Source organism: Parasteatoda tepidariorum, chromosome 6 (assembly GCF_043381705.1).
Source record: "Parasteatoda tepidariorum isolate YZ-2023 chromosome 6, CAS_Ptep_4.0, whole genome shotgun sequence".
Classification (NCBI taxonomy): domain Eukaryota; kingdom Metazoa; phylum Arthropoda; class Arachnida; order Araneae; family Theridiidae; genus Parasteatoda; species Parasteatoda tepidariorum.
The window spans coordinates 28,987,432-29,014,761 of record NC_092209.1 but is presented as its reverse complement, the minus strand read 5'-3'; the positions used below and the strand labels follow the sequence as shown (position 1 = coordinate 29,014,761).

General features: G+C 30.1%; 2 protein-coding genes across 2 annotated transcripts in view; one reads left to right on the top strand and one right to left on the bottom strand.

Moving 5' to 3' along the window:
- Positions 1–2,872: 2,872 nt before the first annotated feature.
- LOC107448338 (zinc finger protein 596) lies at positions 2,873–12,097 on the top strand. The gene has a single exon (XM_071182153.1). It carries the CDS (start codon positions 3,267–3,269, stop codon positions 4,170–4,172), a length of 906 nt encoding a protein of 301 aa, XP_071038254.1. The 5' UTR covers positions 2,873–3,266; the 3' UTR covers positions 4,173–12,097.
- A 5,001-nt stretch (positions 12,098–17,098) lies between these two features.
- The window catches only part of LOC107448346 (beta-1,3-glucosyltransferase), a 20,717-nt gene continuing 10,485 nt past the window's right edge, over positions 17,099–27,330 (bottom strand). Inside the window, exons 7-13 of the mRNA XM_016063507.3 lie at positions 27,187–27,238; positions 24,306–24,416; positions 23,310–23,379; positions 20,578–20,788; positions 19,510–19,632; positions 18,250–18,391; positions 17,099–17,488 (exon numbers count right to left, since the gene is read on the bottom strand). Of these exons, the coding sequence (XP_015918993.1) occupies positions 17,348–17,488; positions 18,250–18,391; positions 19,510–19,632; positions 20,578–20,788; positions 23,310–23,379; positions 24,306–24,416; positions 27,187–27,238 (850 nt within the window). The 3' untranslated portion in view covers positions 17,099–17,347. The remainder of the gene's footprint in view (positions 17,489–18,249; positions 18,392–19,509; positions 19,633–20,577; positions 20,789–23,309; positions 23,380–24,305; positions 24,417–27,186; positions 27,239–27,330) is intronic.

Genomic DNA, 27,330 nt, shown 5'->3' with positions numbered 1-27,330 from the left:
GATTGAGAGGAAAAACGGTTTATTTCCATGTTTTTATTCTACCAAAATTACGATTGAATTTCTATTTACATTTTGAAGATGACTAAAATTTGGCAAATCAATAAAATTGGTACCTCCTGCAGAGTTATTACCCAGTGAAGATGGACTCAAGGGTACTGAGTTCGAATCCCAGTGTTGACTGGTCGATACGAATTCTACAGTCGGCTTACACCAGCCACTGTACTGAAGTAAAATATCCTCAGTGGTAGACGGATCATAGGTTAGAGTCCCCTAGTTGTCAGACTGACAGTGGAAAGCTTTTGTGGTTTTCCTCATAATCTAACTTAAATGCTGGTCAGTTCCATCAAAACGTCCCCCTTCAAGACAAAAATTTCTGCCAATGCTTGATCCTGGAGTTGTGTTCTGAATTGAGTTTAAAATTAGAAGTCTAATAAGTTGAACATTAGTAGTCGTAAACTCGAAATTGGGTTGACTGTTCAATGACTATTGTAAAATAAACTAATAATTTGGCCGTTATAGTCTGGTTGGTAGGGTGTTGAACTCGTGTTCGTGAGAATGGGATTTCGAATCCAGCAGGCCGAAGAATACCCATGTATAAAATGGTGACTGGTGCATGTTAAATCTGCCGTGGTCACAAAGTCCTCTAAGTTCTCACAGCAAATCAATACCTCTGGGTACTGATTCAGTTCTTTTGTCTTCTGGATTGAGTTCAAAATTATAAGATTATTATTCAATATTATACGGAGTTAAACATTTGTAGTCGTAAACTCAAAATTAAGTCGGTTGTTCAACGGCGGTTACAAAAAAAATAAAACTAATAATCAAACTGTATTTTCTTATGTTCTTTCTAACTCCTTGCTTATTTTTGACACACTTTCATAATTTCATGTTCCTAAGTCATAGAGCAGCAAAGCGAAATGTAACGTTAAAAAAAAAAAAATGAAAGAAAAGGGAAAAAAAAAAAATTCATTTAAAATTCCAAATAACATATATTCAGAATTTCAAGAAAAAAAAAACTCTGTAAAAAAAACTCTGTTAAACATATAATGGTTCTTCTAACATGCCAAATCTTTACGCGATGCTTAAAATGTGCTTATGATGTTCTTAAAATGAGTTTCTGTTTTTTTCCTCGTTCAAAAAATATGTGCAATAATAGAAAGGCTCTACATTATAGTCCCATCACAACCAATATATTTAACAATCAAGCAATATTATCAAATTTTTAATAATATAATTCAGCAATAAAAAATACGACAGTTTACTTTAGGTGTATAGAAATAGAATTGAACTTAAAAGGGCCCCATCATTTTCAGTAGCTTAGGGCCCCGCCAAGCTTAAATCCGGCCCTGGGTATAGGTTCTGGATTTAGTCTATTCTGGACAAACGATTTATTGCATGGTATGGTATTAAATTCTTATAAGCAACCGGAAAGGGAATAAAATTAAAATTTATTGACGTTCAGAACAAGAAATAAAATTTGAAATTAAAAATGTTTAAATGTTACATTTGTATTTTATACCCTATTGTAACTCAAAGTCATCAGAAAAGGAAATAAAATTAGGTTAACGTATTTATGTTTAAAATTTTAAATCATGTAGACTCAAATCGAAAAATAATTTTTTGCGAAATATCCCCCAATCGAGAAGATTTTTAAAATATTCATCCCATATGATAAAAAAATATTCTGCTTAATTAACTAAAGATATCCGTTAAGTTATTTTGGCAGCTATAAATTGTAAAAAAATATTCAAAATATTATAAAAAATATCTCTTCAAAATGACTATGGTGACTTGCTCCTCGTGATACATTCTCTTTTGGAATCTACTAAACCACTTTTGGTGAATGCAGTAATAAAGTTCGATACAGTTTCCAAACTTGAAATTTTTTTATCAGTTTTAAAGTCGAAAGTTATCGCTAGTTGAAAGCAACTAGCGGTTTCGGTGAAGTTGAAACGTGTCATATGATGGTTGCCCGGTTGCTTTCAACCTGCTTTCAACTAGCAACTGAAGTTAAAACCTTTCAACTTTAGTGGAGCAACCAGATTAGTTGAAACGTGTCATATAGTAGTTTCCAAATACTTTCAACCTTAACTAGCAACCATTTAGTAAACAAAATACACGTGCTGATTCTGACGCATCCTGAATTTTTATCTTTTAAATTTAAACTTGGTTTAATCTTCTAACTATGACTAGTTTTAAATGGAATTCTAGTGATATATGTATTTTTTTTTGTTGAAATTTTTCAAACGTATCCTTGTCTTTGGGACATAAATAACAAAGATTATGCGAATAAACTAATTCCCTATAAACTAATTTCCTCTGTGGAGATATTAAAAGTTACAAATTATTATTGAATTTTAAAAGTGAATGAAAAAAAAACTAGCATATTACTAATTACAAATGTTTAAATATTTGAAAATTCAAAATTATATAGCTTGAACGCTAAGCTTTTTAAACTCATTTTGACAGATTTTGATAGATATTTCTTTGACAGATATTTCCGAGTACTAATGAAATTTTGAAAGCAAACGAAAGAAATTATTTTGCTTTTAAATCACCTTTTTTCTGTTCTAGTTCTTCTTTCAGAACCTCAGCTATCAGCTCAACGCCTACTTCAAGTACATCGTCAATAATCGCTTCCATGATAATTAAAAGAGCTTTTAGCAATAAACTTTATTGAAAAATATAAGTTCTGGTATTAGACTGTTATATACTGTAATAATCCAATACCAGTGCCGTTCTGGTATTGGACTTGGTTGAACAAGCGAGGGTTGTAACGTGTGATCACAAACGAGAAACCAAAAACCGGTTTCTTAACTAGTTGCCTCCACTTGGTTGCCTAGTGTCATCAGCACTTTTTAGTCCTCATTCGCGAGTCTAGTGTTGCCATAGTAAAAGTATTCTGTAAAGCGCCGTCTATAAGTGAATTTGATCCCGAAGCAATATTTGAAAATAAAGCTTAGAGCAGTTTTTATTGCTTAAATAAGCAATCCATTCAAAAAAATTTAATAAATCATGAATATTATAGTCTAAATACTCAGAATTTAAAAAATAGTAAATTAGTGTCAAGTTCCACATAAGCAGCCAAGCGGGGGATTCAGGAATCTACTTCCAAACGTGGAAACGATTTCGACCAATGGGAGGGAGTGTTGATAGCTGTGTTTAAAGGTCTGGCTGCTTTTGTAGTCGTGTAGTGTAATTTCTTTCATCTATTTTCTTTTTCACTACTTGTTTTGTTTTGCAATCAAACTAACAAGCACCCAACTATGTCTGTAAATATGGATGAAAGCAACGACAGTGTTTTACAAGAATACGACGATTATGAACCCTGTATCTGCATCGTTTGCTTTCAAGAATTCGAGCATTATGACGAGCTAGAAGAACACTGTCAAATCCACAACGGTGGCAAACCACCCTGCTGCGAAATTTGTAACCAAAGTTTTCTGAATGAAGCGGATTTAAACGAGCACCAGGTTGTACATTTTCCTGATAAGCTGATCGTCTGCGATATTTGTGGTAAAGGCTTCAAATCTCGCAATAGCTTTCGGGATCATTACATTTCTCATACAGGGGAGCGGCGACACACATGTGATGTTTGCAATAAAAGTTTTACTCACCTTAAAACCTTAAAAAACCACTTAATTACCCACAGTGGGGAGAAGCCTTATGTCTGTAATATATGTAATAGGAGCTTCACGCAAAGAACAAACCTTAAACGTCATTACCTCATCCATGCAGGGGAGAAACCACATATGTGCAATATATGCAATGAATTATTTCCTGACCCTGATTCTTTGAAAGATCATTACATGTCGCATACAGGTGACAAACCAGTATGCGATGTCTGCAATAAACAATTCGCAGATGTCAGCTGTTTGAATAAACATTACAGAGTTCATTCGAGTGAAAAGCCGCATTCTTGTAGTGTTTGCCATAAAGGTTTTGTCTTGAAACAACACTTAAGGCTCCATTACTTAAGCCACACCGGAGAGAAACCTTTTATGTGTAATATATGCTACAAGGGATTTGCTAGCAGTAATGGTCTCAAATCCCATCGCCAGAGCCACGTCGATGAAAAACCCTACGAATGTGATGTCTGCCACAAAAAATTCAGAGATAAGAAATATTTCAGGAAGCATTATAAAATGCACGGCATTGAAAATCCTCCGTGAAAAGATGATATCTATGCAAGGATGAAAAAAGCTATTAATTAATTTTTGTAGGAATTTTGTACGGAAGTGATGCATTTATCAATATTAAAAAAAAAAAGAATGCAATGCTTTATTTGTAGTTGTAGAGGGAGAAAGTTTTGATACAAAGTTTTTTATACATCTGATTTATTGTGTATACTTTTCTTTGTGAAGTTTTCTCTCTGAAATTATCATACAAAGTGCATTAATATTTATTTTTGTGTGTCCAGGAAGCATTATAAATGCTTTTGCGACTGAATCAGAAGCTTCCCTAGTTATCAAGAAACTTGAAATAGTCCAGATAATTTCAATTTTATGGAATGTATGTTTAGTGCTTATAAGTAATAATCAAAATTTTTGTATATTTGTAAGCAAGACGGATACTAAGTGACTGATATGATGAACATAGCTTTTTTTTTATGTTTAGTGTATTAAGATATTTTATTGTTATTTATTTTATGTAATAATTAGGAATGTAATATCTTTTTCTGACGTAGAATGAATTAGTTAAATTTTTTTATAGCCTTTTCGTGCTTGTTATCATTATAAGCTGCATTCTGAAAAGTTATTTTATTTTCTCACGGACTCAATATTGTGAAGTAAATATATCTATAGATTGGGGATTCTTAGCCTCTATCTCATTAAATTTTCATGAGAAATTTTATTGAAGCATAAATATTTAAAGTGTGAAGGAATATTTCTGTATCGATACCTGATCGTGCTCAAGCCGACTACCATCGCCAAAGCGAAAAATGGGGAGTTTAACACTTTCAGTCCTTAAAAAATCTATGGCTTGTTAGATTATATATAAGTATCTTAAATGTAAAATTTTATGATATTCTGCAAATTACTTAACTACAAGGTATCTGGTCACCTGTAAAGTCATGGATTTCCTGATCACCCAATTTCACAATGTTCTGAATTTGTAGCAAAATCTGCACTCATAGTCATATTTTATTAAAATATAAAATGTTTTTATCCTGTTCTTTAAAAATTGTGGTGTTCTTTCAAAAAATGAAAGAAAGAACATTTCGAGAGCGAATTATCTTACTAACTTGTATAACTTCCACGATTTCAGAATTTTTTTTATCTATTTATTATTTTTTATTTTATCAATCTAAAATGCTAGTTTAGGCTTTTTATGTTACACTTTTAAGAAGAAATAAAACAGCTGTAAATAACAACATATAGACTGTATTTAGTTATTTGCTTTTGTATTTTTTTAAGCTATTTTATTGCTTCAACTCTTTCTTCACTCTGTTTTTTAAGTTTAAAATCAATAACTATGAAGATGCAGAGTATAACAGTTTTGGTTATACCTCTCTATCATTTCAATTAATATTATAATGCTTTTTCAAATTTATTGTTGTGTTGTTGTTGGAGAAAATAGTAACTTCATGTAAATTTCAATAGTAAGTCATGAAAAGTCATGGATTTGAAAAAGGGTATGTTACATTTTGAAAATCTAAAATGTAACATACCCTGTAAGTATCTTAAATGTGAAATATTCTGATATTCTGAAAACTACCTAACCAGGGTTGGGTTTTTGCCGTCAAAAACTGGTTTTTGACATGACAGTGGTAAAAACCGTGTTTTTACCGGTAAAAACTGTCAAAAACCTACTGATTTCTTTCATTTGTGGCATATAGCGGACAATATATTATTTTCACATAATTGCCTTCATAAATGAGTGTTGTAAATGATTGCTATAGATTTTGCAACTATATACATGTATTCTTATTGAAGGATGTACATTCATATAGAAATATTGTAATATACTTATTGAAAATAGTGATACTTACTTTTATCATTATAGCTTGATTTGCAAAGGATTCAAAATTTTGCACATCTTAATTGTTAGAAATAAACAGACAAACAAAAAAGCTTGGAACTATTAATAAATTCAAGAACTGAAAAGAAGAATTTAAAATTTGGCATTTCTTAAATGTTAGAAATAAGCTAAACAAAACTTTCAAAACTAACAAACTCTAAGTCAAGAATGACTTGACATTCTTCAGTAATGTAATATGCCAAACAAAATGATGCTTGGAAATGTTGAAAATTTTGTTTAGTATCCTAATATTTTACTTCAAATAGTATGTTCTGATATAACCATGCTGGGAAAATGCAAGAATCTGTTCTTAAATATCTTTTAACAACTTTTTTTCTAATTTTATTGCCCAAAAATGAATTAATTTTAAGCAGTTAAACTCAAATAAAAATACAGTTTCACCAAAACTATGGGTTTTTGACAGAAGGGTTTTTGACATGACGGTATAAACCGGTAAAAACCGTCATGTGTCAAAAACTTGCCAACCCTGTACCTAACTAACAATTCCTTTGTGAGCAAAAACATAAAAATATTTTACATTTTTCACAAACCCTCCATTTGCGTCTTTGTAAGGCCTAACAGCTGGATATAAAGGCAATAAGCTTATGCATATTCCCCCTGAAAAAATAAAATTAACTAAAATTTTCTGGCCCGAGTTGGCGGTGAGTTTTACCATTAGAGTTGGCCTCCTTCTGTGATGTTTTTTTTTAGTTTCTTGCAAACCACTGCCCCGAAGTCAGCAAAACTTGGCCATTATTTTAATGCGGGTACTGATACAGAAATTTTCCTAGTTAGTATAACAAGAAAATTTGAGCAAATTTGATGTGTTTCGCGATAGATGAGATCAAAGATTATTTTGAGTTGTTTAAATAACCAATGAATTTTCAAAAACGAAAATTATTTTAATTTTTTTATTTGTATTGAATTTGCTTATTTTTATGCTGAAAATTTTTATTAGAGCTTATATATCGGTCATATTATGTGTCCTTATATTACAACATACATGTATGTTTTACTCTTCAAATTAAACATGTAATAGTTTGGGTGATTTGACTAATGTATGATGTCTTGTTCCGTGAATCTTTTAAAATATTTTTTAATGTACGTGATATTTCTTAGGAATAATTCGCTGATGTTCTGTTTATTTAATAAAATAAGTAATTTGTTTTCTTTATTGTATTTATATTGAATTAATTTGTTATAACACACATGATTAAGATATTTTTTATTCTTTTCAAAATTGTTTGTTTTTGAGGTGTAATGATTTTTCTAATTTTTAAAAAAACAATGAGGCATTTTTATATGACATGAATAGAAAAATATTTTAAAATATTAGTCTATAGTTTCTGAAATAATACTTTTCCCATGACCAGTGTTTCCCAAAGTGTGGTACGTGTATCCCCAGGGGTACAGGTACAGTTTAGCGGGGGTACGCGTTCTTATGCGAAATATCTTGCAACAAACAAAAATTTTAAATTTTTTTTTATTTAAAAACAAAGCTGGCCATGAAAATTTACGATTACGTATTTTTCTATTGGCTATTTTTTGCAGAGTTGATAGTTTATAATTAGTGGTGTCAACAGCCAGTTGTGATTTTTAACTTTTGTGCAATTTTTTTTTATAGCAAAAAATAAATTTTTTTATTAGTGGTACACAGCGTTACGAAAAATATAGAAAGGGTACACAAAAGTCATAAGTTTGGGAAACACTGCCCTAGACCAATGTTGAAGGTAGAGTTATGTTTCTCACAGTTAGGCAATACAGAACAGAATATTCATATCACTCGATGGAAACCAAATTGTACATCATTTTTACTATTTGATACATTTTTGTAATTTTTCACTTATTTCCAATTTGAATACTTTGTATGCCTCTTAGAAAAAGATTAGGTATTTTATAAAAATTAACAGGTTATTTCTATAATTTTCAAAACTTTGCAATTATGTATCATAATGATTATTTAAATTCATTATTTTTTAACGTTGATATTTTGTTGCTGGTTAAATATTGGTTAAGAATCCCTGTTCTAAAAAAAATAAGGGTGCACAAATTTTTTTTATAGGAAGGTTACTTAGCTAAGCATTAGCAACTGAGCAAAACTGCTATATAATACTCATTATTTTAATAATTACCTGTTTATTGATTCCCTAATAACGGTAATATCAATTTATTTCAAATATTACAAAATTAAGCGTTTGTAATATTTATTAAATGTATACTAGCAAATAAAATAAAAAATGCACAAGATTTTTTAATATTATTTCTTCGTTGAAGTATGGCAATATTTTTTATTCTCTATGGTAGTACAATTAAAGGTCTATAAATCGCAATTCTTCAACACCTGCAGTAACTTTGCAGGTGTAAACATTAAAAATCAGACTGATGACATTTTTGATAATGAACAGAAATATTAACAGTTCGCAGGCCGTAAGAGAAAAAATTATTTGTTAAAAGGTTACTATCTCTTACAGGTAAAAATTTAAAATTTGGTGCCACTCTTATTTTCAGGATTTTTTTATGCTTTTTTGGAAAGTTCGTTTTCGAAATAATAGGAAATTTGAAGATTTTATGTGCAGTAAAAGCTCCAAGATGCACCCAATTTTACTCGGTAACTTAGATACATTTTTTTTTGTTAATAATTCTAATGTTCTTCATAATTTCAGCTTTTCTTTCTTGTAAAGAAGAAATACCTAAGCTAAATGCATGTTTTAGTGCTTTAAAGTAATTTGCATCTAAAAACTATTTTAAAACATTTAAATTTCGATCTGTACCAGATATACATGTTCCAGACAATGTTTAGTAAATACCTCTTATGGTATGATAATTGATAATGTAATTCTTTATAATATAAAGTCTATAATTTCAAGGCAAGCAATATAAAGATCTTATGTATATTTTAACACATTTGGTGTTGAAAATTTTCTTAAAGTTGACATTACAAATTCTGATAGTTTGTGATTTCAATTTTATAGATTCAATGTTTTTTTCTAAAATTTATGTAACAGATATTTTAATTTATTATTCTATATCGGTGAATTAATAAATAGCTCTGGACTTTTTTCTTTTTGTTGATGTCCTCAGATTGTGCACCGTTACTTTAAAGGAATATAGAATCTTTTTTTTTAATCTTGCTTGTGTATTGTAAAATCTCCATTTCTGAAATTGTACATTGATCTTTTTTTAAGTCAATTTATTATGATAATCATGTTTTATTAGGATTAATGTGTTATTAAGGTGTTTGTATGACTGTATTACGTATAGAATGTGACTTAAGGTGTTAAGTTTTTTTCCAATTGAAGTGATTTTCAAAGAATTTTTAAATGCTTTGTAATAAGCGTGAGGATTCGACTAGGGTATAAAAAAGAGTTGAATGAAATTTTTTCTTTGTGAAATTGTTATGATTTTTTTTCTTATTAAATAGTAAGTTATTGTTTTTAAAAGTTCTGCATTATTATCTATCTTCTAATAGAGTTTTGCGGGATCATCGTGCTATCATATCTTTGTCGTTTTTGATCGCTCTTTTCTTTTTTTAAAAATTTTTTATCATGTAAAATATGTTTTGATACAAAAACATTTTATTGCTGTGATCTATCGTCATTTATTTAAATAGTTATTCATTTATTATAAAAATATCTAAAACGTAACTAATTAAGTGAATTTAATAATAATTAACTTAGCTAAAATAATTGTTTGCTGCTAAACATTTATGTATTCCTTGGTTAAATTTTTCTATTTGAAATAGGACTTAAAATTTGGCGATGTTTTGTGCAGTTTTTTAGAGCCTTATAACGCAAAAGAACTGTTTTTACAATTATTTTTTTTAAGAAAATTTAAAACTTTTAAGTATTCAAAAGCAGTGATCAAAGAAGAACGTTTTGTTTTTTAAATTTTTGTATGCATCTTATAATAAAAAAAATTCTTATAGTTAGTTTTTTCAAGCTTTGGTAAATATTTCTTTAATGTATTACCACCCTATATTTAGTAAATAATGAGTACTAATGGAAAAAAAAGGTAGGACTAGGTAAATAAAAGCTATTACCTTGGTCTTCAGTAACAGTATCACTTAGAAGGTGGTTTTGATGATGGTGGTGTAAATGATATGAGTGGAAAAAACGACACAAAATTATTAAAAAAAAAGATATGTTATTTTATCTCAACAAGGCCTTAAAAGAAAGCTTTGACTACATGTTTGTGTCTTTGATGGGTGATTCGCAAAGAATTATGGGAACAGTTTAAATTTGGTATAGTTGGCAGCAGTAAATACTTCAATGGATGGTTGACTGAATGCAAACAATAAACAAGCTTCCTAAAACGGGAAGAAATTTAGCAAACTTACAGTGTATCTTTCCACTTATGCTATGCTTCCGAGCCGATGTGTGAACAGGCTTAGTATTCTAAGAAGTTTTATTATGATTTGTGTTTAAATTTACGTATAATTTTACTATTAAGAGTCTTCTGTAATTTATAAATTCGTGACCTTAAAACAAAATTAATATCACAGCATAAATGAAGTGAAAGGTTAGTCCTGTTTTGAGTGTTATCCCTTATTTGGCTAAGCCAGGGCTGATTGTGCTCCGGCAAAAATCCGGATTTCCGGATTTTTCGCTAACAGTGATATTAATATCACATCATAAATGAAGTGAAAGGTTAGTCCTGTTTTGAGTGTTATCCCTTATTTCGCTAAGCCAGAGCTGATGGTGCTCCGGAAAAAATCCGGATTTCCGGATTTTTCGCTAACAGTGATCAGGAAGTTTCCGGAGATCGAAGGTCCAAACGTTTAAAAAAATCATTTATCGTAGAAGTTTCCGGAAATCTAATTTTCAAAGGTGGAACTTAAAAACACAGTTTGTTTTATTTCTTTGTAAGGGAGAGCCAGATACTTTATTCATGATTAATATACATTTTTTATCAGTAAATAGTTATTATAATCATAAACTCAAGAAAGAAAGACATATTTGTAAATTTTAATTACTTCTCCAGGTCATCATAGGTATGTGTAAAATTTTAAATATATTTTAGGTAAACTAAGAAATATTGAGAAAAAGGAAAAAAACCTTGTTTAAATTTTTTTCTAATTTTTAAATTTAAACTGTTTTTTTTACTCAAGAAATTTTCCGGAATTTTGACTTGGGCTTACAATCACCCCTGCTAAGCCCTACTGCCATTATCTTTACTCAGTCAACAATCCATAAATGGTTCAAAATTTTATAAATGTACCTTGTTTTCTAATAAAATTAAAATTTTTATTTTTTATCTTTGCAGAGATTTAAAAAGAAAAATCTCTCTTTACCTATATTTGAACTTTTCCTATAATGCTTTGTTGTTTGCCAGCTGATGGAATGATTGAATATTACTCACTTTTTTTTTAAACCATGTAGTTGTCTCAATCCTAAAAAGTTATGTATGAATTTTAGGAGCTATTTATATTGTACAATTTGTGTATGTGTTGTTTGAATTTTTATTTATTTTACTTTTTCATAGCTATAAAAAAAAGTTCGAAAAAAAGAAGCAAAAAGAAAAATTTTATTATAATTTTTCAAATTTTATTATTTTGTTTTATGTATTTTTAAATTATGTTTTTAGATTATAGATAAAAATTATTAAAAAAAAAGAATGATGATTTTGCATAATTTAAGAATGCATATTTATTATAAAATGCAATTCACAACTTAATATTTCAAAGCTTTTCATAATCCATAGCTTTATAATTTTTCTGAATCATTTATTGTAACTTTTATCAGAGTTTTAAGGCTATGTTTTAAAATTCTGCTCAAGCAATAGAATTTTCAATATATTCCATTAATGTGAAGTAACTCATTCTGTGTTATTAATCTCATATACATAATTCAAAACTTGTTATAGTTTTATGTAATTTAAGCCTGAAGAAGATGGTTTTGTGAATCATAGTAATTCTTGTAATTTTTTTTTTCATTGTGGGAGTTTTTCTTTATTGTATCCTTTTCGCATAATTCATTATGTTTGTGTGGTAAATCTTATTCTATATTTTATTTGACTTTTCACTGGACTAGTATAAAAATAATTAAAGAACAATAAACAAATATTTTGATAACTTCAATATTCATTTAATTTGTTTGATACAAAATTCCTAACATAATTTTGTGTGTCCTATGTGAATTAAATTTGAAATTTTGAGTGCTAAAATTTTATTTAAAAATTATAATTTTAGAAATATTTATTTTTAAACATATGGCTTTATTTACGTGGTTATGTAGCTTTTTAGATACCACTATAATTAAATAGAATCCCTGCATCATGTTACCAACATTTAACATTAACTCCCAATACCCATTTTTTAAAGGCATCATTCTATACCTCAACAAAACCAAGTAAGGATCTTTAAACTTTTTGAAACTTAATTTTATTATCTTCACTACCACTTCAACAAAACCATTGCTTTCGAGGTTATCTGGACTTGAGGTAATATGGTTAAAGCGGCACACTTTTGCAAATTCTTGTAACTCAGTTCATCTGATAACTTCAATTGTGGTCCATTATTGGACCTTACAGAACTCTGTGTCTGGCAAAAATCACTTTGCAGTGTAAAAGCACTTATCTTGGCATTAACCTATTCAGTTTTTCCACTTCTGGATAATGCAAGTAAATATCTGTTACTGATAAATGCCATTCTGCATAAAGTTTAAATAAGTCTATAGCTACAATTTCTCATGGCCTTTAAGGAAAACTGTTTTCAAAGGTTTATAACTTTTTAACTTCCTGTGAACACGAACTAATTTCTCTATTTGTTTACTGATACCTGGCCAATATAGTGCATAATTCCTGTATTTGTTTACTGATACCTTGTCCTGATCTAGATGTATACCTGACAGAGAAGTAACACTTTTTGTTTATTAAGGTGTGATTCCAGTTTCTTTCAGATGGGTTAAAGTGGATGTTAGATGTTCGTCATACTAATTTTATTTTGAACTCCAGATGAGTATATTGTCCTTATGACATAATACCAGGAAGACCTTCTGAAGCTTGGGATATTCAACGCTGAAGATTTTCTGGAGTTGATGACATTCTGAATGATAGATGTAAGAAAGGAAATATGCCAAAAGGTGTGATGAATGTTGTGAGATATAAAGACGCCAAGAAGTATTTGACAGAATCCAGAATCTAATTTTATAAAGATCTTGACTCCAGCCAAAAGTGATAAATTGCATTCTGCTGTTGGCAATTAGTGTCATTTTCTTCTGATGCTTCTATTGAGGGCTGTCAAGTCAACACATTTCCATCTTTTTTTCTTACTACAACTGGTGGAGAACACCAATTAGTAGATTTTTTTACTGATTAAATAACATTTAACTGTTGTATTCTATGTATCTATAGTGGCTAAGTTTGTATCTTTAGATTCAATGTGGAGAAGTTAGAGCATATGGCTTAAGATTATCATTAAGTTCATCATGGTAATTTCCATTCAGTTTCAGTAAGCTTAGTCCTTGAAATAAAGAAGGAAATTCATGAAAAGAACCGAGACTGGCAATGTTGAGCAGCGACTGAGGTTGGTTATTGGGTCCTAATCAAAAGAATTTCCTAAGCAAGTTTTCCTAATAAACATGTTTAAAGTCCTTTAGTAGCATACGTTTCTAAGCACATTCAATTAGTTTCCTCATTTATTTCAAGGGTGTTTAATCTGGCCAAAAATCACTTAATCAGTATCTTTTAGTTTAGCACGTTTTGCTAACTAAAAGAATCAGCACTGCTTCTGATAACAGTGTGGACTGGACAGCACCACATTCTGTTTTAAATTGAATAAATTTAGAAACAGCTCAATTTTTTCTCTGACAATTAGCTTTTAAATCTTGATATTTACTTTTAGAATCATGAAAATTATTTTTGTCTGGAGGAGTTGTTTTACTATATATTTTCTTTTGACTTAGAGCATTGATAGTAAGGGTGTATAACATTTTTTAGAAAGTACCTTATTTTAGTTTTTTTTAAGAGCCCTTTAAGGTGCTCTTTTATTGAGCGTTTGTAAAAAGTGCTTAATTTTTTTCCTTCCAAAATGAGTTTTTCTTTACCATGTCGATTCAGGCATATTGTTGGACCATAGTGAACGAAAGTGCCAATCATTTTACATGTTGGAAAAATTACTCGCGAGTCCACATGATTTCTTATTCTTGATTTTAGGTTTCATTTTCTGTCCTCTGAAATCGAACCGAAAATCTTGCAATTTTTCTGATCATGGGGACCAACTAAACATTTTATAACTGTCGTTGAACAGCCATCAGTCACCATTTACTACACGGCGAATCTTCGGCTGGGATCAAACCCACGACCTCTTGGACATGGGCCCAGTGCCCTACAAACCAGGCTATCCCGACCTCGCTCTTATTCATATTTTATAACCGTCTTTGAACAGCTGACCCAATTTTACGGGTTTACGACTACTAATGTTCAACTCCATAACCTTGTAATTTTGAAAAGGGAACTCCTGGATCGAGTATTGGGAGAAATTTGCCTTCGTGGACTTTTTGATGAAGCTAACCGGCATTTGCGTTACATGGAGTGGAAGATCATGAGAACCTCCCACGGTTAGCCTGACGGCAAGGAGACTGTAACCCATGATCCTTCTACCACTGAGGATATTTCACGTCGGCACTGGGGTCAGTGCAAGCCGGATGCGGAATTCATATCGACTGGGATTCGAACCCGGTTCGCCTCATTGGAAGGCGAACGCTCTATCCTCTGAACCATTTTATTTTATAACCGTCGTTGAACAGCCGACCCAATTTCATGGGTTTACGACTACTTACGTTCAACTCCGTAGCCTTGTAATTTTGAACCAATCCAGAAGACAAGGAAACTCCTGGATCAGTACCCCCAGAGGTATTGATTTGTTGTGGGAACATGGAGGACTTTGAGACTCGACAGATTTAACGTGCATCAGTCACCATTTACTACCTCTGAACCATTGTGGCTCCGCTCTTATTCATAATGGCAAGTTTAAATATTTGTAGTAATTTTTATTAACATTCAACCACATGGGCAATCTCATTGCGCCCAGTGATGCATAAGCAAATATTTGAACTAACCATATTTGAAAAATTAGTTTCCTTTGAACCTTATTTCTTTGCTAAACTCGTGTTATAAGTAGTTGCCAGGAATGGCAACAAATTATGGTAATTTATAATGCACTGCTCACTACTCTAGTTTTTTATTTTATTTTTAAGTAACACATCTCATGCAAACTAAACTACTAGAGTAGTTTTGCTACCTGTAGTGTACTACTTCCGACCACAGGAACAGTAACGATCAAGTTAGGGTGTCGATAATAAATGTATTTTCGGTTGTTTTTTTATCGTTGTAAGAAACTATTCTTGATTTTTTTGTTCATTTCTTCTTTTACATTTTTCCCTTTTCTATAAAATTTTTTTTATGAACTTTGAATATTTTTCATTTTAAAAGAATGCTACATTTGATTTTTTTCTTTATAAATTCATTAGTATAAATTAGCAAAACCTTTTGCATTAAGTCTTGTTATTTTCAATATCCTCCAATAAAAAACGTTGGTGTTGAACAGTTTTTCAAGATATAAGAAGTTGCTTTTGGATAACAGGTAATCTTTCAAATTTACGAAAATCAAAAACATTTGATAATACAATGCAATTCTAATGTTCTTAAAGTGTTATTAAAAATTAATTTACTCTACCTTTTTCAGGTATTTATTGATATTTTATTTTATTCATAAATTACATATTAATTTTAATTATTACCTTATTTTTTGTTAAAAAAAATTAGTTATATACAGGATGCGACAAAAAACTCAGGCTAAGTTAATGCATTATTGAATAGAATTTCTTTTTGGCTACTACTTTAAATATAAAATATTTATAATATATCTCTTAGTTTATGAATTGCTATTTGGCTTTTTTAGAGCTTATTAAACAAGGAAAACGACAGTTTGAAATTGTTCGTTTGGTCAGTACACAATTGTTGTTTACTAAAGTTTGGATTCCTTGAAGCCTTCGGCAGGTATGGGATAGATTATAGGGTGACTACTTTCGGTCCATTAATAAGAATTTCAATAAGTGTTTGCACCTTTTCATTGCCCCAAAAGGTATTTCAAACCATTTAAATTTATTTATTAGTAAAAGTCTAGTCTTATTATTATACATTATATGTTGTTAATTTATTTAATTTTAATTAAGTTCTATTAAAAATTGTTAGTCCGTTTTTTTTGTGTGTGCCATGTCCTGCAATATGTCTTCAAACATTTTTAAAAGCATTATTTTATTTTTAGGTTATTAATCAAAAAACTCTGGTAATCAATCATAGTTCTGCTTAATGATAATAAATTAACTTTTAAATCACTTTATTGCTTGTACAATTTATTAAGGAAAAATACAATTGTGTAAAATTTAGTGTTGCGGCCCTTTACTTATTAAAAATTACAATTGACCACTTAAACATAATTAAATATTTTTTTAAGAGAAAAGTGTCCTTACATTTTAAAGTATAAATTATGTTATTAACATAACAATTATTACGGAAGAATAAAATGAAATTCATAACTTGCTTTACGATTTGATATAACGAAATAAAATGTAACGTAATTCCGTTACATTTATGTAATTCTTTATGCTCTCTATATGTAATTCATTATGGAATTCTTTTGCTCTCTTTGGCCAGATTTTTTTTTAAGTGGTAGTGAAATAGAAATTAATTGGATTAGAAGATTGATTCAAAGAAAAATTATCTTAATCCATCATTAATATTAACATATGTAACTTTAATAATTGATTGTTACTTAAATAGGTGCAATTAGTGTTAACTTTTTTTTAGAAAATGATTAAACAAATCTATATCAGATTTTGCCAGTCAATGCTTACGCCACAATTTGATAAATAAAAAATAACAAAAGTATTATTATTTTTTATTTATCAAAATGCAATTTTTCTTCATTTTTTAGATCCCCCACTTGTTAAATTTTCTAGTGTAATAGAGTTAAAAACACTAATTAGAACACCATCAATGTATGCAGATGTCAAATATAATTTATCTTAGTACTATTTTTTTTTTCACAAAAAAAAGAACATACTGAAATGAAAGGAAATGTACTGACAACTTGTTTATCAAAGACAAAAACACAGAATGTAACATTTCATAAATGGCACTTGGATTAAATACATATTAAGATATGAATTATATTTACATGCAAATTACACTATTTACAGTATTTAAACAGCAGTTAAATTGAAATATTTATGTATCACACTACTGTGAAGATGTAAGAAACGTATTTCGTTTATATACAATAAAAGACACAGCAACAATCAAGTTTGTGCCCACATTCAAAGATCGATTATAATTCTGAGTGCTCAAAGTGGCTTGCTTCTTTTAACCATGTTTTATAAACATCATAAGGATCCACTAACCAATGTTTGTGAAAAGAGATATGTTTCACACTTTTCAGGAAATTCATTGAGTAGTCGGATGGTCTACCCTATAAAGAGATTTTTTATGAATACATTATTTTTTAGGAGGAGAAAAAAATGTGAACAAAATTCTAAAAGAATAAACAAATTGTTCATTATATATTGCATAATATAAATGATACTCTCAGAATATTATGATTGATGATTTCACATGATGCTCCATGTTAGCTTAACATTGTAATGTGAGATGTCTTATTAAAGCCTCCTAGTGGAGCATTTTATTAGCATCGCTCACATTGCAGGTTGGAGAGCCAGGGGTTGGCCACCAGGACCCTTGATCCTGGTGGCCAACAAAGCAACTGGTGTGTATCTGCAGCAAGGTGCATTGATCCTGCTATAGCTGAAAACCCTCTTGTTGGTTGTGGTGTGGAAGTTTGGAGAAAGGGGTACCAGCTCAGGAGTTGGCCTCGTCATCTGATCTGGGGCATGATTATGTGGCATTCCTACCATAGCCATACAAAGATAGAGCCCTTAAAATGATGCCAACAAAGAATTCTTAATTTTTCTTACATGCGAATAATATTTATTATACTCTAAAACTTCATCTGCTTCAGCGAAATATTTTCTTGCTAGAATATTTAATTTTATTACAAAAATTATAGTAACAGTTTCAGTGTCTTTATTCCTCCATTAGATGTTCAAACTAGCAGGATGGTTGGAGTCATTACCCTCTTCGTCCCCCTATCTGCAAGGCCAGTGCAGGCAAAATAAATTAGAAAAAACATGTTAGCCATTCAAATGAAGTGGAAAATAAAAATAAGAATGATACCTGGTGAAAGAGTGGAGAATGAGTGATTGGAATGTTTAAATTCTTCAAACATAATCCAAGGATCATGTCGTCAGGTGAATTGATGGATGGGCAAAAACAGCTTCTCACCAAGAGTTTCACAGTCGGCATAGAGAAGACCATTCTAGATATGGAGGAAGAGAATTATATATTCTGTTTATATCAAATAAATAAGTTGGTTCCCACCATACAAAAAATGAAAAAAGGTTACTGTCTGAAAAATAAAATAAAAAGTTCCTCACTAAATTGCAAAAAGGTTACAAAAGTAAAGGTTATTAACCCACTGGCGGTTTAGCGAAATTGGGAAAATGTTTCTCCCCAATACATCACTTTTCTATCTAATAACGTGGGAAAACCGGTTTTGCAGTGAGGAGAAGACTGCTGGTTAAAATACGACTTTTTACGTGCAGAACCGTCAGTGGGTTAAAAAAAAATATTACCAAAAAATAAAGTTTTATTTTAAAAAAAAGGAAATTCGTTTTTTTTTAAAAAGTTTTTCTTAATATTTTGATCCAAGACTAATGCAAAGAAGACACAGTTGTCAATCCATAGCACCAAAATAATCAATGCGTTCTAGTTTAAATTTATAATATGTATTAAAGGATGAGAAAGTTAATGCAATTCATAGGATAAAGTTATCTATCCTGGTGTAGAGAGATACGCAGAAGAAAAATTTATCAATACTCTAATATTGATTGTTTAGGAAATTGTTTATGGTGATAGAGTGTTTGCCCCCCAATGACGTTATCCTGGTTTGAATCCCGGTGATGGCTGGTCGATACGAATTCTACTCCTGGCTCACTTCGTCCACAGCGTTGATATCAAATATCCTCTGTGGTAGAGGAATCATGGGTCAGAGTCCACTTGCAGTAGAGCTAACTGTGGAAGGTTTTCCGCTTCATGTAACGCAACTCGGGTTAGGTCCATCAAAAAGTTCTCTAGGAAGGCTAGTTTAGTTTGCCTTAATGCGTTATTCAGAATTTCCATTGCCTTCTGCACTATGTTTAAAATTACAAGGCTCAGGACTTGAACATTGATTGATAGCATTAATTCAAAATTGGGGCAGCTGTTCAGTGTTGGTAATAAAATAAAATTATTCTGATTGAACAAATTATCATGTGTTTTATCATTTAATTTGAGAGGATTAAATAAAGTTCATTAAGAGCATATTTAAATGTTTTCTTTCTCTCAGGGGGTGAAGAGTAGAGTCCCCTTAAAAAACAAACACGAAATATTATTTACCCACTGCCTCCAGTTAAGTAATCATATCCACTTTCATCGATGACACTGTATCCGTATCTCTCACCAATGGCAACAAATTGTTCCGGAATATAGCATGATAACAGTTTTCTTAATCTAGGAAAGCTGAAATTATACACATTTTAAAATAATCATGATTTCAAGAGTGGAGAGCAATAATATAAGCAATGTACATTTCAACCATAAGATTATCTCAACCTCTGTTTTAACCCAGAAACTGAATAATAACAATTAAAAAATTTTTTTAATAAATATAATAATGAAAGAAAGTTTGTATGTCTGTCTTATAATTAATTATAGCAAAACCATACTCGAAGAGGGGGGGGGGTAATTGTTTAAGGGCCTTTCAAGACTCCTTACAATATAAGTAGAATTTTAAAGTATTTTTTCAAAAGGAAATTGCACAGTATTTTCTTATATATCAATAAAAACGTTAATTTTGAATAAAGACTCCTTAAAAATTCCAAAAAATATGAAAACAAAACTTTTTTGCTAAATTTTGTGCTCGGGTCCATAATTAAAACACTAATTTAAATTATTAACATTGTACATTGTAGCATTTAAAATGCAGGCAATATAATGCATGCTGAATTACTTTTGTTGAATGAAAACTGATATCCATGACGGACATTTTGAAATTGAAATGTATCAAAAACTTAATAGAATGGTAATTATATCAGAGGTAGGAATTAAGAAAATTGAGTCTGAAGACCATGAGGCTATTAGATTGTTTAAAAGCAAAGTTAATAAAGTCAATTTAACTGAAAAATTGCAATGCAGTGAATGATGTGACAAAAATACAGATTAAAACATGAACCAAAAGTTAAAAACAAACAAACTTCTCATCGATTGCTGTTGTGGAAGACCACTAATATTTATTTCACAGTGGTCCCAGTAAAATTTCAGTGGTCAATGGAACCATCATTAATTTCATGCTCAGATTATATAAAAAAAAACTTGCATTTCAATATTAGTTTACTCTCCACTGTATAATATTTATTATTTTTCAAAGATGTAAACATGCATAAAAATTCAAAATTATTGTTTTACCTAAGTAAAGTATCGTCATCAGCAATAATAAGCCAGTCTGCTCTGATGTTATTATGGACGTAATATTTCATGATGGCTAAAGTTTTCTCACAATGTCCTGATTGAACATTTTGAACTGGTAATTTGATGGTGGGTATGGTTTCATTTTTAGCATCACTGAAGAAGTTGATATTCTGCACATCAGGGGCCCAAGTGTTCTTCACTACATGTACTAAATAAAATTATCAATTTTAGTTACGGTGTTTTCTCTAAACATTGTCAAGATCGTCTTGTGCGGCACTATTTCTACTAAAGGCTTCATTACAGGGTTGCAAAAAACCCACCTGCCCAATAAAACCCGCCCGGGTTTTACTGGGTATAACCCACTCTGAAAAACCTGGTAAAACCCACCCTAAAGTGGGTTTTTCTAAGATTGATTTCTTTTTTCATCCCCTGTTATATTAAAGAGCTATTCTATTGAAATATATATGTTATCTAGCCTAAAAAAAAAATTAACCTACAGTGAAGAAACTAATTGTGTTGGAGACTGGAGAGTCACCTTGCTGGCTAGATTTGACTGTATGGCCATTGATTTGCTTTCTATGCAAATAAAAAAATTTCCCCTAACATTTTTTAAGATTAAAATATGAATAAAAAGTAATCCTGTGTTAAAATAAGTTTCAAATGTGTGACGTTTGTGAGTACATATAACATTTTGTATCATGATATATGAAGAAACTTTTTTCAGACTTTCACATCAATTTATTTGTATTAATTATCTATATGAAGTCAATTTATAAATTAAACTTAATTATTAATATTAAAATAAGTTTTTTTAAAATAAGGTACTTATCCCTGCCCTCTCTTTTGAAAACCCTCCCATAAAAACATGAAAAACCCAGAAAAGCCCAATAGAACCCAGAAAAACCCAATAAAACCCAGAAAAACCCTGCCGGGTTGGGTTTTTCGACAAAAACCCGGGTTTTTTGCAACCCTGCTTCATTATCTCGAATTTTTAGGTCAAATTTTTGAATTGTGCTTTCATGATGTGTTTTGTACTTAACCCCTAACAATCAGTTAAAATTAACAATCAGTTAATTTTCAAGAAAATGGTCATAAAAGTGCCTTTTTTTCTGACATCCAAACATCTTGCGCTGACATCTAGTTTAAAATAAACTAACTATCTACAATTACCTAAAAAATATCCTGGCACTGCCATCTGGTGTGTAAAATGAGAAATAAAATGTTTTCCGGGCAAAAGAAATTAATTAGTTTTATTCATCGTTTAATAAGAACTTGCAATATAAAGCATGCAGTAATTTAGATTCTCTTAATTTTTTCCAACAAAATTATATTAATACAGTTTTTACAATCAGTAGTTTTAGAAAAGGTAGTATAATAGTATGCATTTGACAGTTTTTAAATTTTTTTTGATAATTATCTTTTTTTTGGGTGCAATTTATGTTATAAGAATTATTCAAATCAGCTTTCATAAGTTTAAAATATAATAAAATTAAATCTAAAAACTGACAATTGTGCAGTTTTAAATTACTGATTTAAAGCCACAAATCACAGATTTTTATTGCTTTAAAGTTTTGAGGAAAATTTGAAAGAAGTTCTAAAAATTCCTCCTCATCTAATAAAGTGACCTCTTTACCCCCCCCCCCTATTTTGAAAGATATTATACTGCAAAATAATGCTATATCATCAAACATTTTTGAAGTACAAAAGAACATCAAGACTATGAAAATCAAAAATTTGACCTAAAATCCAAGATGGCAAAGGTAGAGGCCTTTTAACAAACTTTTGATGATTTAGTGTCTATTGACAGTTCAATTCTTTAAGAAAAAAATTGAAAATTGCTTGTTTATTAGTTAAGAAGAAATAATGTTAAATAAATTTTAAAGCATTATAATTATTTTCAAAAAAGTTTAAAACTATCTGTTTTCAGATTTTTTTTATTAGTTTAAACTGTAAAAAATTTAATTTTTTTATAGTTTAAACTAATCAAAGAATTTTTAAGGTTAAAGAATTTTTTAAACATAATTAGTGAAAAACCAAAAGATTTATCAAAAATTAAAATTATTGAAATTTTTAAAACAAATAGTTGTAACAGATGTTAGATAAACAGATTACTGTTACTGACAATTCTAAAACTGGTCATTTTCCAGGTATGATATAAGAATTTTCCATGTTTTTGTAAAAAATTGCAACTTTCTCTGACTATTCCCTGCTTTTCAGAGTAAATATAAAATTCTCTGACAATTTCAGGTTTTACCTGTTCTCCCTGACTTGTGGGTGTCCTGTTTTAATTTGCATAACAAATACATAAAAAAAAAGCTTAAAGTATAGCATGAGCCACAATGGCTCAATGGTTAAAAGCACTAGATTGTTATTGTAATGAACTGTGGGTCTCTGGTGACGGCTCAAAGCTAACTCAGCTTCAGATCGATAGGTACAAGCTTTTCTGGAAGTAAAGACAGCTGTTAAGCAAGGTTTACCACATTGCCACCATCATGAAATTGAGGTGTCTTAACCTCCATGAACCATAATGAGCTGTTGTGGGAATGCCTTACTTAAAATATAACATCATATGCTTAATACTGAACATAGCAAATAAGGACCCTACAAAATATAAATTATGCTATACATAAGGAATTAAGGATTATACAAATATAATATATACAAGGACTTAAATTATATATAAGGATCTTACATTCGAAGAAGTGAGAAACCTTTAAGCTCTTAATTACCTCTATCTAGGTGAAATTTTTCACAGGTTTTGACAGCAACAAACAATTTATCTGATTTTACTGATTGTCCCTTAAAAAAATACAATCATTACTTAAAACACTGTACTCATATCTCCTGCAAGAAAGTTGTTAAAATTAGCTTTTCTTTTACAACAAAAAATTACAAAAATATGCAAAAAAGCACTTTGAAACTTTTGATCATATTAAATTTACTTATTTAAGTAAAAGTTACAAATAAAATGCAATAAAAAAACCATAAAATGACTTATTTTCAATTAAAACTCCACCTAAGATTTAAAATACAGTTATTTTTATTCAATAACAAAGTAAAAACAATATTTAATTATTCTCAGGGATAAAATAAATTATTTTTAACATAAAACATAACTGAAAGGGCAAGTTGAAAAAAGATAATTAATTAAAAAGAAAAAATAAATTAAACAATTCTAAATGGGGTTTTACAAAAATGAAACAATTGCAAACACCTCAAAAATAAAGAGTTTCCAATAAAAATTAAAATGTTAAAAACTTGACAGCATTTTTTAAAATTATTTTAATTAAAATTATATAAATCACCTGAAAACAAAAGCTTTCATGAATATAAAACTTTTTAATTTTCAAAACTCTTTCGTAAAGAATAATTTATAATTCTTTTCTTACTAGATTAATAGTTTACAATGAGAACTCAGTTATTACATTTATCCCCTCTAAATAAAAACATTCTACAGCATAAACAATATTATATAATATATTTAAATTTCCCCATGTCTGCATGAACTGCATACCGTGCAGCAGCAACATGAAGGAGAAAAATTTAAACAGGATCCGCTGAATCGAGTATTTTTGGGGTAAATTGCAAAGTTCGAAGCAAAATTAAGAACATTTTCATCCCACAAAGTAGCCGAATTGCAATATTTCATGCTGTGCATTACATAACATTACAATATTTTGTAAAAAAAAAGAAAAACAGGCATAAATATTAAGACTGACACTTACACAATTTGATGGCTCTTCAGTCCATGTTGCACAACCTGGTGCCTTCTTTAAACACAGTTGAGACTCATGCATCAGTTTAATGTGAGCTGTATCCCAAATATATTTAGCTAGCTGCAATAAGAATGAAAACAATTTTGAAACTTAAAACTTTCTTTATTGACAACAAGAAATACGTCAAAATTATTATCAATAATGTTAAAAAAAAAAAACCAAACTGAAAAACACTTTAAGTGCTCATAAGCATTGACAACAAAAATAACAATGGAATGAATATTATTCAATTACACGGGTGTCCAAAATTAACGTCACAAACATAAAATCTACGCAAACTAATAAAATGTGTTGTCAGGAAATTTTGAGAGGGGAAACATGACAGTGGGAGAAAGAATATAAAAACATAACACTAAAGAAAAGATTTTAACTGCGAATTAAGTAATGAAGTATATATCAAAAAGTGTTAAATCATGAATCAAAGATAAACTCTTCATGGCAGGAAAAGTCTATTAGCGATTGCGACCTCTATGTACTGCTATACAAGCATCACAACAAGCTCTTATACATTCACAGGGGTGATTGTGAGCCCAAGTCAAAATTCCGTAAAATTTCTTGAGTAAAAAAAAAAAAAAAAAACAGTTTAAATTGAAAAAAATTTAAACAAGGTTTTTTTCCCCTTTTTCTCAATCTTTCTTAGTTTACTTAAAATATATTTAAAATTTTACACATACTTATACCATTTACACATAGCTATGATAACCTGGAGAAGTAATTGAATTTACAAAAAATATGTCTTTTATTCTTGAGTTCATGATTATATTAACTATTTACTGATAAAAAATTAATATTAATCTTGAATATAAAGTATCTGGCTCTCCCTTACAAACAAATAAAATAAACTGTGTTTTTAAGTTTCACCTTTGAAAATTTGATTTCCGGTAACTTTTGTGATCAATGATTTTTTGAAACGTCTGGACTTTCGATCTCCGGAAACTTCCGGATCACGATTAGCGAAAAATCCGGAAATCCGGATTTTTTCCGGAGCCCAATCAGCCCTGCATTCAGGAGAGTGCAAAAAAATTCTTGTGGCAACAAAGACCATTTTTCCAAAAACGTAGAGGGTCCTGGGAGGGAATTCCGCTGTGAAACAGCTCTTTCTAGATCATATCAAATATGTTCAATAGGATCGAGACCTCAAGGGCCAACTCATGGAATGAATAGCTTCTCCTTCAAGAAAATCCTTAACAATGTGAGTTCAGTAAAGACGCATACTACTGCCCATAAAAAAGAAGTCTGAGCCATTAGTATCCCAGAACAACCTCACATGGGCTTTAAGAACCTCATCTCTGTAGCAATGAGTAGTGACAGGACCCACATCAAAATCATGCAGTATTATGCAACTGTTCAACATTTCTATTTTTCAGATAAAGAAATTGTCAATTCACCAAATTGTCAATTTCTTTTTCGTAAGATGGATGCTAGCAAGCTCAATGTTCTCTCCAAATGCAGATTAAACAGGAATCACTCAATGGGGTGATTTTCGATTCACCACTGAAAAGAACACGCCACATTTTTGTTGTATACAAGATAGATGCGTTTTGCTCCAGAACAACCGGGCTTTCCTGTAAGATGTAGTTAAAGGGACACAAATGACTGAATGCCAGGCATAAAGACCCTTTTCTGGGGGCGTAAATGCCCTATGCAAGGTTGTTCCAGACTACTTTTTTATGGAGGATAATGCACAGTCACACAGAGCTCACGTTGTTGATGATTTTCTTGAAGGATATTTGCTGTATGAATGGGCTCTCGAGACCTCTGAATCTTGATCCTATTACGCATGCTTGTGATGGTCTAGAAAAAGCTGATACATAGCGACACCTCCTCCTAATATCCACCAGGGGTTAAAAGTCGCCCTTTTGAAGGTATGAGCTTCGTTGCCACAAGAATTTTTGACTTCTTTATAAACAGTATGAGTACTCGTGGTGAGGCTTGCATAGTAGCACAAGGTATTCCCACTCCACATTAAACAGACTTTCCTCGAGATAAAGGCCTTATCATTGATTCATGATTTAACACTTATTTGATATAGCCTGTTTCTTAATTCACAATTAAAATCTTTCTTTATTATTAACTTCTTATATTCTTCCTCTTATTGTAATACATCAGTGTGACAATGAATAGTTCATTAATTTTTACAGATTTTATGTTTGTGACCTTAATTTTGGACTCAGTGTTTGTTATCTGTGTTTAAAAAAAAAAAACCCAACAGAGAAGCATTTTAAATAAGTGCTTTTATTGCATATAAAATTAAATAAATAAATGCTTTTAAAGAAGCAAAATTATATTGACTGAATGTTATTTTCTTAATACATTTACCGCATGTTTTCAAAAGAGCCAGGCAACAACATTTGGCTATTAAATATTTGATAGAACTCAATACTTGTCTATGATAGTTAAGAAAACTGATGTACCTTCAAAATAAAATTTTAATTTTATGCCTAATGGAAACATTTGAGTTATATTATGAAGTGATAAAACTTTTGTAATAAAAGTAATTAATTTTAGTTCTTTTGTAGAATTCCTTTAAACTAATAAAGCATTTTAAATGTTCATAAATTTAGGCTATAAAGTTATAAACCTCAGGTCGACTTTATTTTTAGTTTAACGTCGCCAATGCAATAGCCCATTGTGCAGCTTTAGTGTGATGCAAATAAAGTACTATGTATTACTTTTAGTTTAAATTTTTGTATTCAACAATATTTTAAATCACTTAGGTAATATGATTCGCGATATTACACTAATATCGATTGAAAATGATAATTAAGAAAAATTTTTAACTTCTGATAAATTTATAAGCAAAATTAAAGGAAATTACATAAATAAATACCTCATACATTGGATCAATGGAAAACGCACAATTTTCACACTTTTTCTTCAGTCTGAAAAAATCATCGAACATCATGCATCATAATACAATTTATATATACATATATATATATATATATATATTGGTTTATGGCGGGCACTTGGG